General features: G+C 40.4%; 1 protein-coding gene across 1 annotated transcript; it reads left to right on the top strand.

Annotated features, from left to right (window-relative positions):
- The first annotated feature begins 367 nt into the window (after nt 1-367).
- stx6 (syntaxin 6) lies at nt 368-16,931 on the top strand. Its single transcript, XM_041278502.1, has 8 exons — nt 368-577; nt 2,120-2,289; nt 5,819-5,913; nt 6,543-6,605; nt 9,119-9,247; nt 10,373-10,479; nt 15,057-15,151; nt 16,357-16,931. The coding sequence occupies exons 1-8, from the start codon at nt 543-545 to the stop codon at nt 16,431-16,433; spliced, it is 771 nt and encodes a 256-aa protein (XP_041134436.1). The 5' UTR covers nt 368-542; the 3' UTR covers nt 16,434-16,931.
- Nucleotides 16,932-18,002: the final 1,071 nt, after the last annotated feature.

Here is an 18,002-nt window from a genome sequence, read left to right as displayed (position 1 = left end):
ATGGGAAGGGACGAAACTGCATGCCAATACGAAAGAAAAAACATAAATTAGAAATTAAAAATGAAACTGGGCAGTGAAAATCGCAAGGAAACACTGAAGGTAGAACATCTATTTTAAATCTTTAAAGTACAGGCAATGGTGAATCTGGGGAACATGCAACCGAGGGTCCACAGTGATAATTGGTTAGTGCAGTAACTTGGACACAGTGCCACGGTGAAGTTAGGTTGACATTGCAGACTTCTGACTGTTTGGAAAACATGTTTTAAAGCTGTAGTTTTCGTCTAACTCCACAACACAGATTCGCGCATGCGCACCTCATACCGAAGTTGCTGCATCTGCGTACATGACCTGTATGTAACCCGGAAGAAAACACAGATTGACATGGAAGCTGGGAGGCTAGTAGAAGCTACTTTTAAGTGAGCATTGTTGTATAAACCGTATATACAAATATTGAGAGGAAAACAACGCCAAACACACCGATCTCCTGTCGAGCAGATTATGAGCATCGAAACACTGATTCGCATCACGACAATATTTGCAACATGTCGATGGAGGATCCATTTTTCGTGGTAAAAGGGTGAGCATGAAATTCTAGACAATGGAGGGGTTATAAATTAGACATTACAGACTTCATACAAGCAGAGAAGTACACGTTTGCTTCGGTGGAATTGTGTATTTGCGACATAGACAGAGCAGCAAGCTGATTTGTTTTGTTAAGCTCCAGCGGATGTGTTCAGTGAATTGCAGCTGTTGCTGTTTCGTACTTTACCCAGTGTTTATGAAAATGGAGCAGGATGTGCAACACGTTTAGAAGGAGACTAGGGTTTCAAGCTCACTGCAATATTAATGTGAGAGGTCCTGTATACATTGTCGTTTTATCACGCGGCTGACAGTAGATCGCGTGTAATATTTTAGTGGATATGTACCAGCTGCAGAATAACAGAGGGGCGAGGGTAATGTTTCCGTCAGTATTAAGAATCCTTTAGTTACTCAAACTGAGGCTAATGCTGCACTGTGCCCTCCACCACTGTGTCTGCTTGACTTACAGTTTGCCGCAGAATTTATGAGCGAGTGTATGGACGAACAGCGTTGAAACAGTCTGCCCAATTGTACTTTCTGTTCACAGTATTTCCCCATCTCAATGAAAAGCTGTTTAGTTTATTATTAGGTTAAACTGGTACAGTCCAATTGCAGTTACTGCAATGTACCTTCACACAGTAGTCATGTGATCGGAGTGGACCGTATGAGCTGTAATACCAGAGGCAGTTCAATTAACTACACTATTTATCCCACCCAATACCAAAGCTTTTAAGATTTACTCCGGTGAAGCCCATTCATCCTGCCTCACAACACTAGAAAGTCTGACAAACGCTTTCCTCCCCTTTCATGTCCTTCCTGTCTTACAGGTAATAGATCCCCACAGAGATTCCGCTGAGCGCAGCGTGAGATAAAGGCGCAGATGGGCTCCTGCTATATGTAATGCAGGAAGGATGTGAAATTATAGTGCTTATAGTATGTTGTGTCAGGAAAAAGGGAGTTCACTGCATTGCAGAATTGAGAAACTGGAAATGATTACAAGTAAAACAATAAGAGTTTAAAAAAAAAACACACATTAGCTATGACACATTTATATTCTTGAAGCCTTGGCTGGCTATTGCACATTCTTATTAAAGCCTTGGCTATTTTAATGTTGATTTGTAAAAATGTTATTTACAGTCACACCTGTTTTAAGGTGTGATGTACAGTATTACCTAGTATAGCTATAAGCTAGTTTGCAGTGGGTCCCTATAAGAAACAGAAAAGATTCCCTTTTGGAGCCAATCATTTGGGAGCTGTGAAAGCTGTGATGTCGACAGCAGTGTGATTAAGGGAGCTGTGAAATCAGTGATATTGATAGGAATGTGATGGAGGGAGCTGTGAAATCAGTGATTTTGACAGTAATGTTCTGATGGAGTGGGCTGTGATATTGACAGCAGTGTGATGGAGGGAGTTGTGAAATCAGTGATATTAACAGCAGTGTTCTGATGGAGAGAGCTGTGAAATCAGTGATATTCACAGCAGTTATGATGGAGGGAGCTGTGAAAGTCATGTTTGTGTGTGTGTGTGCGTGTGTTGACAGGGAGGTTCAGAAGGCAGTGAACACTGCTCAGGGTTTGTACCAGCGATGGAGGGAGCTGCTTCAGGACCCCAGTGGAGCCACCAAGGAGGAGGTGGACTGGACCACCAACGAGTTGAGGAACAGCCTGCGCTCCATCGACTGGGACCTGGAGGACTTGGATGAGACCATCAATATCCTTCACAGCTCAGACAGACTAGCAGACAGCATAGCATAGCACAGCACAGACAGGCCAGTACACAGTGCAGCATAGTACAGGCAGGCCAGTACACAGCATTGACATCACAGGCAGGCCAGCACACTGCATAGCACAGCTCCTAGACAGGCAGCACACAGCGCAGCAAAGCTCAGGCAGGCCAGCACACTGCACAGGTCGCACATCCCAGTCACTTTCACTAAGCAGTGGATTACTAGCAAAGAGTCATTCAACATGTGCAGGTAGTCAAAGTGACTAGACCCCTGATGTACAGAAGAATCTCTTTTCTTAAAATTGATTGTAGCTAACAAAATAATTCCTTAGGTCTTCGCTGTTGTTCACTTCCATTTATTATATAGTTCTAAGTATAGTTTTGTATTGTATTTTCACTTTAAACCATGATATCTGATACTAGAATTGGTTAAAGTTATCTCTGTTTGCAAGCCATGCTTATAGATTGTTGTACTGGCTTGGTTGTTTCTCCTGGAGGGTATTTATGGAGATCTATGGAATTATTTTCTTAGTTATAATGACTTGAACTCCAGCTTATGCATTGTAGAATCAACCCCCTGGAAATGTAACTTGTACACATTGAAGCTGAGCAAAGGGAGAGCTATCCTCACCAGTACAAGGCAATGTGTATTCCTCTTAAAGCATCACTCCATGATTTCATATATATATATGCTGTTAGAAAAATAGAGATGGCAAAACCTTATTCTTATATTAGTATGTGAACCATGACCCATACAATAATTAAACACATTAAGGTCAAATCAGTATTTCAGAGCCTTGTAAGATTTATTTTTTTCTTTTAAGATGAGAAAAAAAAATCTTGCCAGGCTCCCAAGTAAGTTTAAAAAGCAGCAGATCAGGTTTCCCAAGTATACCCCTATTCAGTGTACACTGGTGGCTGGTTTCACAGACTGATTAGTGTAAAGTCACCTTCAATATTAAGACCTGCTGTGCAGAATACAGATGTAATAGTGGATATAAATAGCAGCAGATCTAAACGCATTTCAATCATTTTTTTAAAATGATTGAAATAATAATAATATTACTGACATAAGGAAGCCCCATTTTGAGGCTTCCTTATGTCCATTAGTATTATTTTTTTAATCAGTGCTCTGGTGTTTTCACCTGAGTTCAGGAGCTGCTCTTTAGTTCTAGTTGTCTGACATAGATGCATGTAACATGAGCTAGAGCAACCAAAGTGTCTTTCTATAAGTAAATGCCAGTGCCATCTAGTGTTGACACATTGGATCAAGCTTTTGCATTTTTGCCAATACACTGCTGTGCACTAGATGGCGCAGGTGTTTACTATTAGACAGGCATGTTGGTTTATCTAACCTCAAGATGTACAGTATATACACTCGCTATAGTTAACCTGTTGGGGTCCAAGCCTTTTCTTCATTATATCAAGGGGTTTGTTATTGAGAAAGGACAATCCAAATGAACAATAAACTGTTGGAGTAAGTTTATGAGATGACATTGTGAATAAAAGTACAGTGACACGTACCTGTTCATCTCATGGTTGTAGTATTCAGCCTTTGCTTTGGCCAATTGGTTAACGAATTGAAATGCAGTACAACAATCCCAAATTGAAGCTAAACATGAATCGTTTCATAGTGCACCAAATCTTAATCCAATATGCAAGAATTCCAAACTGAGTTTTTATTCCATATCAACCCGAAATGAAAAGTTTGACATGAAAACTTACATTTTCTGTTGTTTTTTTTCTTTAATCAATTTTGCTTTGCCGCATGGTTGCTTAACAAGTCAAAAAACAGTGCTTTTTGACGATCTATATTTACGACAGAGATATGCCTGCATTTCTCTTTTATTCAATTTTGTTTCCAGCTTTGTTGCAACATAAAATAATTTTTGTTTCGAAGGGAGTTAGTTAGGTGGCATCCCATGTGTATAGACCGGGATGTTGGCAGTGCGTGTTTTATGTTAATTTTTTTTTTTTTTTTTTTTAATTTGGGGTCCAGGGGCCAGGTTCGTTCTAATGAAGGGCGTTATAGCGAGGGTGTGCTGTATGTCTGTGGCAGGTAACTAGAAACAAAGAGCAACTCCTGAACACTAGTACAGTCACAACAATTGAAAACATACCGTATTGCTTCGACCTTAAGGTGCGTTTAACAATGTTTTGCTGCTCAAACATACCCTGCGTCTTAAATTACATTGTAATGATGCTTGTATAAAATCGCCAACAAAGGACGTGACTATCCGAGTACACAAACAACAACGTGACTAACTGCTGAGAAAAGACAACAATGGCGTCTGCAAGAATGCCAAGCAGCAGCGAGACTTTTACTGCTGATAAAAGACAAACCAAGCTTCCTGAGGAATTCCAAGAGAAATGTTTACAATTTCAGCATTTCTAACAAACAGTACCAGCTTAGACAGATTGGAAATGCTGATCAGACCCCTGTATTTTTCGACGTGCCAAGCAACACCACAGTACTTCAATGTTATTGTGGTTGCTGGGTTCCTGGGATGCCAGTGTGTGGTGGTATATTGTGACGGTCGGTGGTTCCAACAGAACAGTATCCTAATCCCAACACTGAACAATGAACACGCCAGCCCTGTGCACATACACACAGAAAAACACAAAAAAAGCAAAATGTATCTATTCTAGTTTAGCGAAAACAGGTGGTGATCAGAACCCCTATGATAACTTCCTTTGTTGATAGTTAAACATAGGTTATCATAGCACCTTGTTTCTTTAAATTTTCATATACGTCAAATAATATCAGTAATATCCAAACTATATAATTCTCAAAACTCACCAGACCTAACAAGCTAGCTCCACAGAGTTCTTAACTAAACAAAGCAAAATATCAATTTGCAGCGGCTGCTACATGAAACAAAACAATTGACACCATCACTTATATGCAGGTTGTTGTGTTTACATTGTTGTGTTTACATTATTGTGCTGCTTCTCTTTCTTTTAATTGTTCAGACTCCAGACAGGTAACTTTTTGAGTTTGTTCTTGGTTCTTGTTTTAAATTCAGCAGTCTTCCCTGTGTTATCCAACAGATGACGGCCAACTGTGCTTATACCCTGCGTTTTTAAAAGCCTTTAAGACTGCCACAATGTGTACGACAGACGTCATCTTAAGTGTTATACAGTGCACAGCACAATAAACAAGCTTTGTGGTTTTTATTACATAATTGAAGTTGTATCTTCGTAAATATTTGCATATTTATTTGAAGTTTTATTTTTATCAGATTGAGGATGGTAAAGTTGGGCTGCGTCTTAAATTCGAAGGAATACGATAACGAAAAGTGTAAGGAAGTTGTATAACCTAAGAGAATGTCATTTGAAGACTCTCACATGACATATTTTACAGACCGAAATTCACTGAAGACCTTTGCAAACATGCTACACAAATGCTATTTTAATGTTGGTAAGAATGGCTGTTCTCAGAGCCTCCTCTGATTGATGCTGTGACTCCACCACTGATGTACAGCTGAAGTTCTTTTCATTAACGCCAGCTTAAGCATTGTGGAATCGAACCCTAGGAAATTTAACTTGGACTCGGTGGAGCTGACCAAAAGGAAAGCCTTCATCACCAGTACGAGACAGACAGTGAAGGTAAGAGGAATTGGTATTTCTGATTATATGAAAAGGTGTACTGGTTTAGAAGCTGTGAAGAAATCAAAATGTGGAGGTACAGAGGACCCCTGAATGAACTGAATTAATAATGTAGTGGGGCTTGTATGTTTCAGTAAAGCTTTAAGCTTAGTGTTTGAGATCCCGACTCTTTTTCAGTCTTCTGGAAAAATATAAATCTGGAAAATATGGCTACCATAATAAGGCCATGTGACTTCTGGAGTTTAAGTTGCATAGAGACAGTAAACGTATTATCTTAGAGATGATTTTTATTTATTTTTTATTTTTTACTGAAGTCAGTTACCTGTGTTGTCCAGTAGAAATGAATCATTTCACTGCCACATTGCTGAAGCCATATCAGTGATACAGGGGTCTGCTATGTTCTCTCATTAAAGCTCTATTACAGGTGGTGTTCTATTGATGAACCATTTCCCTGCCACAATTGAACCCCTGATCGGCCAGATCTTTACATATCCAATGTACTTCATGTTTACAAACAGCCTGATCTGATATGACATTCCCCTTTCATTATGCCCCCAGGAATACTTTGGTTTTGTTTACAGAGTTGTTGAGTTTGCATTTGACTCCCAGATCTCCCTTCCTCTGTTCAGGAAATGAAGGACCATATGTCGAGCCCAATGGCACAAGCAATGTCAGATCGCAAAACCAGACAGGTAGGAGTTGCAGTGTTTATCAAATGTCGGATTTGAATGAAACTTCAATAGCAGTTGTTCTAGAGCAGGGATTCCCAAAGTGCGGCCCCCCGAGATTTAAAATTGCTACTGTTACATTTCTTTTTTGTACAGTGTTACTGAATAAGACTACATTTAGGCTACAGTACAGTAGCTAGTAGGATGTTACATAGCCGTTGTATGTAATTGCATAAAAAGCACCAATGTAATGGCAGATATATAATAACATATATAAATAATGAATGCTTCACTTGAAATAGAAATGTGTGATTATTTCATTGATTTCAGAAAGAAAAAATAAATAAAAACATCAAGGTAAAATACAGTAACGTCTTTTATTTCTGCACATTTACTATGGAAATAGCTCTAAATGTCCACACCATGGGACAATTTACATAATTTGTTTAATTTGAATTTTGCACATCTTAAACTATTTGTAGGGTCCCCAGAGATTTGAATTAAGCAGAGTTCACTGTACATACATTCAGCTGTTAGTGAAGTAGTTAGTTGTACAAGTCAAGATGCATTCTGCCTCACTACTGAAGAGTAACACACAAAAGAGTTTAATTGGTATTATCTTCTTTAATTGTTGGGACCAGGACAATGTAAGATGTGACCGCATGATATTGGTGCTCAAGCCTAAGCCTTTGTGGTACCAAGACACAGGATAAAATACAAATACATTTCAAAGCTGCTGGTGTTGCAGTGGTAGTGATATACATTTCTAATTTAAATTAAAAAAGTATGATTTGGGACATATTTCGGTTTCTTGAGTGGTACATTTTCTTGTGCGGCCCCCCATCCCATGCAACCTCTGGAAATTGGCCCTCCATCACTAGAACGTTGGGAACCCCTGTTCTAGAGAGTGTCACAATGTGGAGATGTATGGAGAAATCTGCCTGTCCCTGTCTTTGCATGTTGTGGATTCATGTCATGGTGATCTACTTTACCTTGACACTGACAATGTTTTCCCAGTACCGATGTGTGACGGGGTACACCCCACCCCTGTGCGTATTTTGTATTATTGTTTTACTGGATGGTTTGGTTTGTTAAAAAACATGATGTTTTGTTATTGTTGTTTACAGCCTGGATGGGATTAAAATGCCCCATCCAGATAAAATCATGAGAATGCGTGATCAACAGCAAGTGATTACTGACAAACTGGCTGTTGACCATGCGTATCAGGAACCCTGTGCAGAATGTGATCGATGGATAAACTAGGTAATTGGTAGCCAGTTAATCCCTCGGCCACAATGTAAAAACCTGCAGCTGTGGCTGAACAGGGTTGGTGTGTTCAGAGGCGGAACGAGAGCCGGGTGGTAAAGAGAAAGTAAAATCAGAATAATAATTGCTATGCATGCTGGGTCTACACTATATTTGTTTGGTTCTGTGTCTGTTGTGTTTTTTTGCTGTTGTGCTGTTTATGTGGAGTGTTTTGTTAAAACCTTTTGTTTATTCATTATTAAATCTGCGCATTCATACCCCAGTGCCGTCTGTGTCTATTCTCCTTCCTGGTCTGACGTCACCCGCACGCCATCTTGCCACACAATGTTTTCAGTATTGATAAACGTCCCAGTCGTTAGTAGGTGAAAGATTCTATTTGTTTGACACAAACAAGACAGATTATCACACATGCGACTACTGCAGTGCATAGCCCCCTCCAGCAGTCACATGGTAGCAGTGGCTTGATTACCCACAATATGTAGGGACCTTACCTGGTCAAGAGCTGCTAGAACAGCTGTAGGAGCTTCTGGAGGGTTCCAGGCTGGCACAGATGAACGTGGAAGGTAGACCCAGGCTAGCACATGAGAGAGAATGGAGAACATATGGTACCACAAACGTACAGGGCATTCTGAAAATGGATGTAAATTAATACCTGGTTGAACAAGCTGGTAACTGATCCAGACTGGGTGTGGAATTTCATCTTTGTGGATTTGTTTAAAATATATTGACTGGTGTGTCACTGCATTTTAACCCTAATCGTATGCATGTGGATAAGTAAGAAGAACTTGGGAGAGTGGAATTCTTTAAAAGTAGAATGGAAAGGGTTTAAAAAATGGATTATTCCCTCACCCACATGCCAGTTGTGTTATTTAGTTTCCAATTCTTGTCTTGTTTCTGTTTTCCATCACATTTTTGTTTCAGCTCAGCAAGGTTCATAGTCACAAGAAAATACATTCCGTGACCCATTAATGTAACTAGAGGAGTAGTTTGAGTGTATCAACCCAAGTACTGATACAGGTTAACTTCACCAGCTTTACACAGGTTGCAGAGCAGAAGCAGGTAGCTGCTTTTCCTGAGCATTACCTCCAATATTTATTTACCTCCAACCTCTCACACACACATTTCCAGTGTTTTATTGTAACAAACGCTAATATCTTCCCAGGAAATGTTAGCTAATAAAATAAATGAAATAAAGGGTCCTGACTAAAATGCAATACTGAACAGACTCTCCCCATGTGTTTGAATCCTCAATGGTGTGTTGTGTGTTGCAGGCCCTGCTGGGAGACAGTGGTGATCAGAGGCCGGGCTGGAGCTCTGGAGCTGATAAGTACACACGGCTGGACCAAGGGCTGCACACAGCCAACTCCCAGTACGTGGAGGAGCAGCTGTCTCAGCAGCAGGTGAGCCTGGGGTGGGGATTCACAGGCACAGTCATATAGCTGAGCTTCAACTGCCCTTCCCTGAGCAGAGGACAGTGGAGCTCTGCCACTGTCAGCACACACTTTTGCCTGCGTCTGTTTTCTCAACACTAGTTTAACTTCTCAAGAGTGTCAGAGCATCAGCTGAACCCTAACGACCAGGGAGACAGTCCTGCAGAAAGTCACTCCGATCAGTCAACTTGAACAGTCAGGTTCTCACTGCACTATAATAATGTCTTTGACTGTTTTACCACATTCTTAATAATCTTTTAAGTTGTTGTTAAGATCCAGAGCAATTGCTCTCCACCCCGATTCCAGATCCTGCAGTTGAGTAGAATTTGGTACTTCCCCATGGCTGAAGAGAGCTAGATTGCGAGTTTAAAGGAAAGAAACCCAAGTAATTTGATTGTCATTTAAATTGTATATGATTCTATAATTTATGTTAGTGAAATTACAAAAAAAAAGAAAAAATATATCTACCTAAGGGGCCTGAAGTCCTTAACTGCCAGTGTGGCACACCGAGACACTAAAACAGTAGCCTCGCTGTAAAACAATTCTTACTGCATGGTTATGCAATCTTGTTTAGCGAACCATGGCGTTTAATTTATCTGGGCCATGCAATTGGTGCAGAGAGGTAGGTAATGAGTGGCGATGTCAGATGTGTTCAGTTTCACCCCAAGCATCATTGGATTGAGATCCGAGGATCATGGTGGCCATAGAAGAGTCCAGAAAGATGAATAGTTCACTGGGTTTCTGTGTCGCCCTCTCTCTCTCTCTCTGCTGTTCAGGGTGACCAGTTGGAGCTTTCTGTATGTGTATCGAGTCTCATATGATCTTGTGTGTGTGTGTGTGTGTGTGTGTGTGTGTCTTGTCTCACAGAATCTTGTCTGTGTATGTGTGTTGAGTCTCTCAGGGTCTTATCCATGTGTGTGTTGCGTCTCACTGGACCTTCTCCGTGTGTGTTTCTGTGTGTGTTGAGCTCTCACAGGGTTGTGTGTGTGTGTGTGTGTGTGTGTTGAGTCTCGCAGGATCTTGTCTGTGTGTGTGTTGTCACATAGGGTCTTGTGTGTGTGTTGAGTCTCACATGATCTTGTATCTCTGTTCCAGCTGATCGTGGAGCAGCAGGATGACCAGTTGGAGCTGGTGTCTGGCAGTATTGGGGTTCTGAAGAACATGTCTCAAAGAATAGGACAGGAGCTGGACGAGCAGGATGTGTGAGTAGTCTTCCTATTCAGTGCTGCGCGCCCTCCATTCAAAACTTTAATATCAAGACAAAATGTACCGGGATACAAATGACACACATACTCATTGAGGGAGCCTGATTCACAGAAGACTGCTTGTCAAGGTTATTTATTTAATACTTCTGCTTTTCCATGTAGACATCAGTGTTGTGAAAACACAACAGTCCAAGTTTTACATCAATAGCTCATTGGGCAATACATAATGTTGTTTACATTTTAAATCATAAGCAAATAAGTTTGTGGATTGTTTGAGTAGTTCCTTGGGATAACAAAATATTGAGCTCAAGTCATGTGATTTCATAAGAACGTCAGGTAAAATTGCCAAAATTAGTTGACTAACCACTTCAACTCCAGATGTAAAAATGAAACTCCTTCCCAGGTACCAGATTTTGAAAATATTAATAATAATAATGTTTTCAAAACTGTAATTGGTATAAAAACACATACAAGAGTAACTTCAAATTTGTGACCTTTACTGTTTTTCATTAATGCTTTATGCTCCTGTGTACTACATACCCATGTTCAATATAGAGGTAAAAATCAGTGTGTTTTTTTCTTTTTTTTTTTTTTTTTGAACAATGAAAACAAAGACACTGCTAATAATAATCAGTAAACAGTAATTATCAAATAAAAATCAAACAACTTCGAAGCGTGTGCCATTATCAACTTGCTCTGCCATTTATTGAAATGTTCAATACAACAGAACCTGGGGTTGCCTTCGCAACCACTGCACATTTTTCTTGTGTCTTTTCTTTTGTTTTCATTTTCGTAGCAGACCCTGCATCTTTTTTTGCAGTCTCTTTTTTCCCTTGTGTTGGCGGGATAGTCACAAGTGCATGTACAGAGCTACTTTGTGCAGGTATTGTGATGGATGTGGCTGCTGCAGATGCCTGCTTTATTGCCTTGTACTCAGTGCAATGTTTTGATAGTATTTCGTCACAGCACTGCCATTTCAAACCAAACAGCTTCCTGTTTGCAGATGGCTGCTTGTAAAGTAGCTTCATGCTCTTTTGTTTGTACAGTTTGTACTGTTTTTGGCTCCACATTCTCTTAATCATCATTGCTTAATCATCAGGCCAATGGCAACTTTGCAAGAGCTACAGGCTTGTATGGGACTGGTCAGAGTGTGCATGTGACAACTGTACCCCAAGCACTCCACACATTTGGCCTGTATGGTAGAGTGGCAAGAAATGAATGGAGCAAAGTGCAGAGAAGTCCTTGAGGAAAACCTGCTGCCCTCTGCAAGAAAGCTGAAACTGGGACAGAAGTTCACCTTTCAGTATGACAACGACCCAAAGCACACAGCCAAAGCTACACTGGAGTGGCTAAGGAACAAAAAGTATTATGTCCTTGAGTGGCCCAGTCAGCCCCGACCTAAATCCAATCGAAAATTTGTGGCATGACTTGAAGATTGCTGTCCGTCAATGCTCCCCAAGGAACTTGACAGAGCTTGAACAGTTTTGTAAAGAAGAATGGTCAAATATTGCCAAATCTAGGTGTGCAAAGTTGGTAGAGACCTATCCCAACAGACTCACAGCTGTAGTTGCTGCCAAAGGTGCTTCCACCAAGTATTAACACAGGGGGCTGGAGACTTATCCAATTATGATCTTTCAGTTTTCTATTTTTAATATATAATTTTTTCTCAACAAAAACTTTTTTCCCCTTAACAGTGTGGAGTATGGTGTGAAGATACTTGGAAAAAAATCCTCATTTAAGTGCATGAAACTCTGAGGCACTGACACAACGAAATGTGAAAAAAAGTTCAAGGGGGTGTAGACTTTCTGTAGGCAGTCTATATACTTGCAAAAGTTGAATGGCTTCCTGCAATATATCTCAGTCTTCTAAACGCCCACAGGTAAGAACATAAGAAAGTTTACAAACGAGAGGAGGCCATTCGGCCCATCTTGCTCGTTAGTAGCTAATTGATCCCAGAATTCCATCAAGCAGCTTCTTGAAGGATCCCAGGGTGTCAGCTTCAACAGCATTACTGGGGAGTTTTGAATGCTTAAATTAGGTCGCTGAGTAGTCTTCTTTGTTAAAGACTGATTAGATTCAATTCTTTTAGCCTGTCTGCATATGACATGCCTTTTAAACCTGGAATAACTTTGGTCGCTCTTCTTTGCACTCTTTCTAGAGAACTGAACACAATATTCAAGATGAGGTCTTACTAATGCATTGTACAGTTTTAACATTACTTCCCTTGATTCCTAAAGTCAACACTTTTCACAATGTATCCGAGCATCTTGTTGGCCTTTTTTATAGCTTTCCCATATTGTCTAGATGAAGACATTTATGAGTCAACAAAAACTCCTAGGTCTTTTTCTTAGAGTCCTTCTTAAATTTCAGTGTCTCCCATATGACATTTGTAATGCACATTTTTATTTCCTGTGTGCAGTACCTGACACTTTTCTCTATTAAATGTCATTTGCCATGGGTCTGCCCAGTTCTGAATCTTGTCTAGATCATTTTGAATGACCTTTGCTGCTGCAACAGTGTTTGCCTCTCCTCCTATTTTTGTGTTGTCTGCGAATTTAATAAGTTTGCTTACTATACCAGAATCTAAATCATTAATGTAGATTAGGAATAGCAGAGGACCTAATACTGATCCCTGTGGTACTCCACTGGTTACCACACTCCATTTCTACATGTTAACCCCTCCCTAATCCATGTGCATGCATTTCCTTGAATCCCTACAGCGTTCAGTTTGAGAATTAATCTTTTATGCGGGACTTTGTCAAAAGCTTTCTGGAAATCTAAATAAACCATGTCATATGCTTTGCAATTATCCATTATCGATGTTGCATCCTCAAAAATATCAAGGATGCAACATCGAGGTAGATTGGAATCGCTACATGACACACAATTGGATACAAATGTCACCTGACCCTCCCCCAACTTTCATTACCCATTCCACAGTACTAGTACTGCCTTAGAGAATGAAACCTGAAACTCTAGACTGAATAACCATGGGGGGGAGGAATCTCCTTTAACACAAGAACGCCTTTTGTGCAGATTGAGGGCAACCTTACTGCTCAGCAATACATTGACAAAGTCCTTGAGGCAACAGTTTTTCCATTCCTGCAGGCCAAGCTGGAAGTGTCCATTTTCCAACAGGACAATGCAAGACCTCACAGTACTAGGATTACAATGGCACAAATTCAAGAAAACAATGTTGAGGTCTTGCCGTGGCCAGCTTTGTCTCCTGACCTGAGTCCAATAGAACATCTGTGGGATCAAATTGCCAGTGCCATCCACAGGAGACAACTGCGACCAGCCAACCTTCACCGGCTGGCTGCAGCTGCACAAGAAGAGCGGCGGAACATCCCACAACAGTCTGTCCAGAAGCTGATCAGGTCTATGCGTCAGCCCTGCCAGGATTGTGTTAATGCTCAGCGAGGTCATACCCGATACTAACTTTGTAATGTTTTCATTTTGACAGTGTGTCATATTTCATACTGAAAACTTGTCACGATTCTTTGATCTGTATTTTTGTTCACATTTTCTGTGATTTTGTTTGATATCTTTTTGAAATATTTGATTAATTTGATTAATTGGATTTATTGTATCTCAATACAGTAGACTCCCATTAATCTGTGTTTCGATAATCTGTGCGGTTGAATACAGTACACTGTCAATGTATAGTGCAGAAATCATCTGAGCTATGTGGAAGTGGACAGTCCTCATTTAATTCAATTCAATTGAGTACAGTATAGTGCAAGCCAATGGACAGTACTGTATTGTAGTTACTGAAACTAGTGACAAGCAAGGAAAAAGCAGACTTAAGACTCTCTTAGCCTGGCAGCTGAATATGAAGAGCAGTTACGACAATTAAAGACTCCCAGCAAGATCAGTGACTTTTTTTAAAGCAGCTCTCTCTGCCTCTGAACAACGCTGATTATGTACAGTATATATTTTGATTGTTGGGACATTATATTTTATTAGTATTATTGCATTTTTGAGTTTCAATTAATTTCACGAACAGTAAACTCACTAATTCGGTCTCAGATCAGTCCCAATCTGCACAGATTAACAAGGGTCTACTGCATAAAGTAAAATTCATTATACCGCAGTGGTATTTTAGCAGTATTAGCAGTACAAACCATGTCTCTGAGCTGTCCGTACAAGAAGTCCACATGATATTCCCCCCATCTCTTGATGGTGGGTGATATTTCCAATTCCACTGCTCTGAAAAATGTATCCGTTCTTCTATTTAAAAATAAATCCATCATATCATAGCAAATTGATATTATAGTTAAAACTACAAGAAAATTCATGTTTAGCTTAGTAGTTACATATGTTTATTTCACCAAAATCTCTGAAGTTTGTCAAACAGTTATTGATGGAGCAAAAATTAAAAAATCCCACAATATCGCAAAATGGAAATTTATTATCAGTATTGAACAATGTTGATGTCATATCATAATATATATGTCACTAGTAAACCATCTCAGTGCTGCCACATTGGGATGTCTTCACCTAATACTAGTAAACTGTCTCAGTGCTGCCACATTAGGGGTGTCTTCACCTAATCCCTGTCCCCTCTTCCTCAGGATGTTGGATGATTTTTCTCACGAGATGGACAGCACTCAGTCTCGCCTCGACAACGTCATGAAGAAGCTGGCTAAAGTGTCCCACATGACCAGCGGTAAGAACCCAGCGGCATCTTCTCAGAGCACACCACAGCAATGATGATCACGTAGTCGTTCCTATAACCCAACCTGTAAATGAGCTCCCATAGTAAAAGCACTGCTGCTGGGATTGCAGGGTGAGTTATGAAAGCGTGGTACGAATCCAGCTTGCACCAAGTTGCTGTTCTTGACTCTCCTCCACCCATTGAACTGTATCCATTTGTGGGTTACAGCATAGAATAAATACATAACCTTTTTATGCAAATACAGTGGGTCCTCATAAGCACAGAGTAATCACACTCTACCTGAATAGTTAAGAATTTTTCTATAAATCAAGAGCTAATTGGTTTATTTCCAAATACAATCAAGACATGTATAAGAGAATGGGAGTGTATGATAACAGGCTGCTGAGAATCAGGGCAGTGACCCTGCTCCCCATGCAGAGTGTGACAGACATGTGGACACAATCGGCCACTTTTTGAACGAGGACCCTGTTAAATGGGAGTAGATTCATTACACTTAAAATTATATTGGATTATATTGCATTCACTTCCTTTCTTAAGCAAGCATACTAGTAGTATAGCCCTATGGAGAGAGTTGTGCTGGTGCTTTTGTATTGACCCGGCTGTGCTGTGGCTGCTGCACTCCGTGTTGAGATTCTCGCTGCAGGAACATGTTGAAATGGGCATCCTGAGGAGGCTCTGCGGAAGAGGGGAGGAAGGAAAGGCAGGGTCCTCTCTTCTAGGCACCCCATAAGGCGGCATTGTTTCAAAACACTTTTCATGACCGCAAGGTCTACAGGAAGCTCTCTGTGCTGAGACAGACAAACTGCCTTTACCGTAGTGACACAGGGCTACAAAGGAGCAGCATAGATCTAGCACATAGCCAATTGTGATAAATCTTGGTAAAGAAAATTTCACTATTAGTAAAAAAAAAAAAAAAGCGCAGCACAAATAAAAAAAGATAAACATATTCTCTGTTTCTTGAAGAAACCAAAACTGATTGGAACTGAAAAATAATTCTGTAATTAAACCAATTGCTGTAAATTGAGTAGTTTGGGAAGCTGTTTAAGGCTAGGCTCACAAGTGTAATAACAATCTATTCTAGTGCAGATAGAAAGCAAGTGGTAAGAACACAAATGTCTGTATTCAGAGCTCCCATTGTGCACCAGGTCTGTGGGTACTGTCACTGACGCTCTTCGTTTTATTTCTTTTGCTTGCAGATCGTCGCCAGTGGTGTACTATCTGCATCTTGCTCGCCATCCTGTTTATCGTGCTGATACTGTTCTTCGTTCTGTAACTCGCAAACGCTTTCATGATTGACTCCGGGTTCTGGAGCTCATCGGACACAGAGGACAGCATGCTTCCTCAAGCTACTTTTCTACTGAAAAAACCTAAACACGAGCTGTCTTTTCAGATGTTTAGGATGTCTGAAATTTAAAACCCACCAAAGCAGAATTAAAAGTTGAACTCTCTTGTAAATTATTTCTTTTCAAATCGCAAGTTGTACCTTTTTAATCCTGTTGACATTTGATCTGTTATCAGCTAATTTTGAAAAGAAATTAATTTATAAGCAAGTTCAAATCTAAAGGAATGCTAACCAAGACTTCTGGTGCTTTGCTTCTTTCTTTTAATTTGGTTTAATGGAAGAAAATGAATTTTAAAGCCTTGGTAAGGAGAGAATGACTACATATAAAGCTGTGCCCTGTGTGGATGTAAATCGAGTGCCTATAGGAAGTATTGACCCCCCCTTTGACGTTTTCACAGTTTGCTGTGTTACATCATGAAATCTTGATGCATTTAAATGGGATTACACAACCTACTCAACACTTTCAGTGTGTGAAAGGAGGGGGAGGGGGGACGACAAATCAATTATAAATAAAAACCTGAAAAGTCTTCATTAGATAAGTATTCACCCCCTTTGCTATGACACTCCTAAATAAGCTCAGGTGCAACCAATTGCCTTCAGAATTCACACAATAAGTTAAATGGAGTCCATCTGTGTGCAATAAAAGTGGTTCACATGATTTCAGATTAAATACACCTGTCTCTGTAAGGTCCCACAGTTGGGTAGTGCATTCAAAGCAAAGATACTACCATGAAGACCAAGGAGCCTTCAAAACAACTCCGGGATAAAGTTATGGAAAGGCACAGATCAGAGGAGGGGTATAAGAAGATTTCAAAGGCATTGAGTATCCCTTGGAGCACCGTCAAGTCGATAAGAAGTGGAACGTATACGGCACTACTCAGAATCTGCTTAGAGCAGGCTCTCCTCCAAACTGAGCAGACAAGCCACCAAGAGGGCCAATGACAACTGAAAGACCTGCAGCATTCCATTGCTGAGATGGGAGAAACTGCCCATGTGTCAACAATAGCTGAGGTACTCCACAAATCTGGCCTGTATGGAAGAGTAGGAAGCAGGAAGCCATTTCTGAAAAAAGCCAATGTAAAATCCCGCTTGGAATTTGCAAAAAGGCATGTGGGAGACTCTGAAAAGATGTGGCAAAAGATTCTGATGAAACAAAAATTGAACTATTTGGCTTAAGTGCAAAGCGTTATGTCTGGCAAAAACCCAACAAGGCACAACACTCAGGTAACGCCATCCCTACTGTGAAGCATGGTGGCAGCATCATGCTATGGGGATAATTTTCATCGGCAGAGACTGGGAAGCTTGTCAGGGTAGAGGGCAAAATGGATGGAGCTAAATACAGGCAAATCCTTGAGGAAAACCTGCTTCAGTCTGCAAAAGACCTAAGACTGGGATGGAGATTCACCTTTCAGCAGGACAATGACCCCAAGCACACAGCCAGAGCGACACTGGAGTGACTTAAAAACAAGAAAGTGAATGTTCTAGAGTGGCCTGGTCAAA

This window comes from Polyodon spathula, chromosome 18 (genome assembly GCF_017654505.1).
Source record: "Polyodon spathula isolate WHYD16114869_AA chromosome 18, ASM1765450v1, whole genome shotgun sequence".
NCBI classification, from domain to species: Eukaryota; Metazoa; Chordata; class Actinopteri; order Acipenseriformes; family Polyodontidae; genus Polyodon; species Polyodon spathula.
This window is presented reverse-complemented; position numbering and strand designations above follow the sequence as displayed.

Bases quoted from the DNA above. Each gene is read 5' to 3' on its own strand.
- stx6 (XM_041278502.1), top strand. From the start codon at position 543: ATGTCGATGGAGGATCCATTTTTCGTGGTAAAAGG. The intron at 578-2,119 runs GTGAGCATGAAA...GTGTGTTGACAG, and splicing joins CCATTTTTCGTGGTAAAAGG to GGAGGTTCAGAAGGCAGTGA. The intron at 6,606-9,118 runs GTAGGAGTTGCA...TGTGTGTTGCAG, and splicing joins CAGATCGCAAAACCAGACAG to GCCCTGCTGGGAGACAGTGG.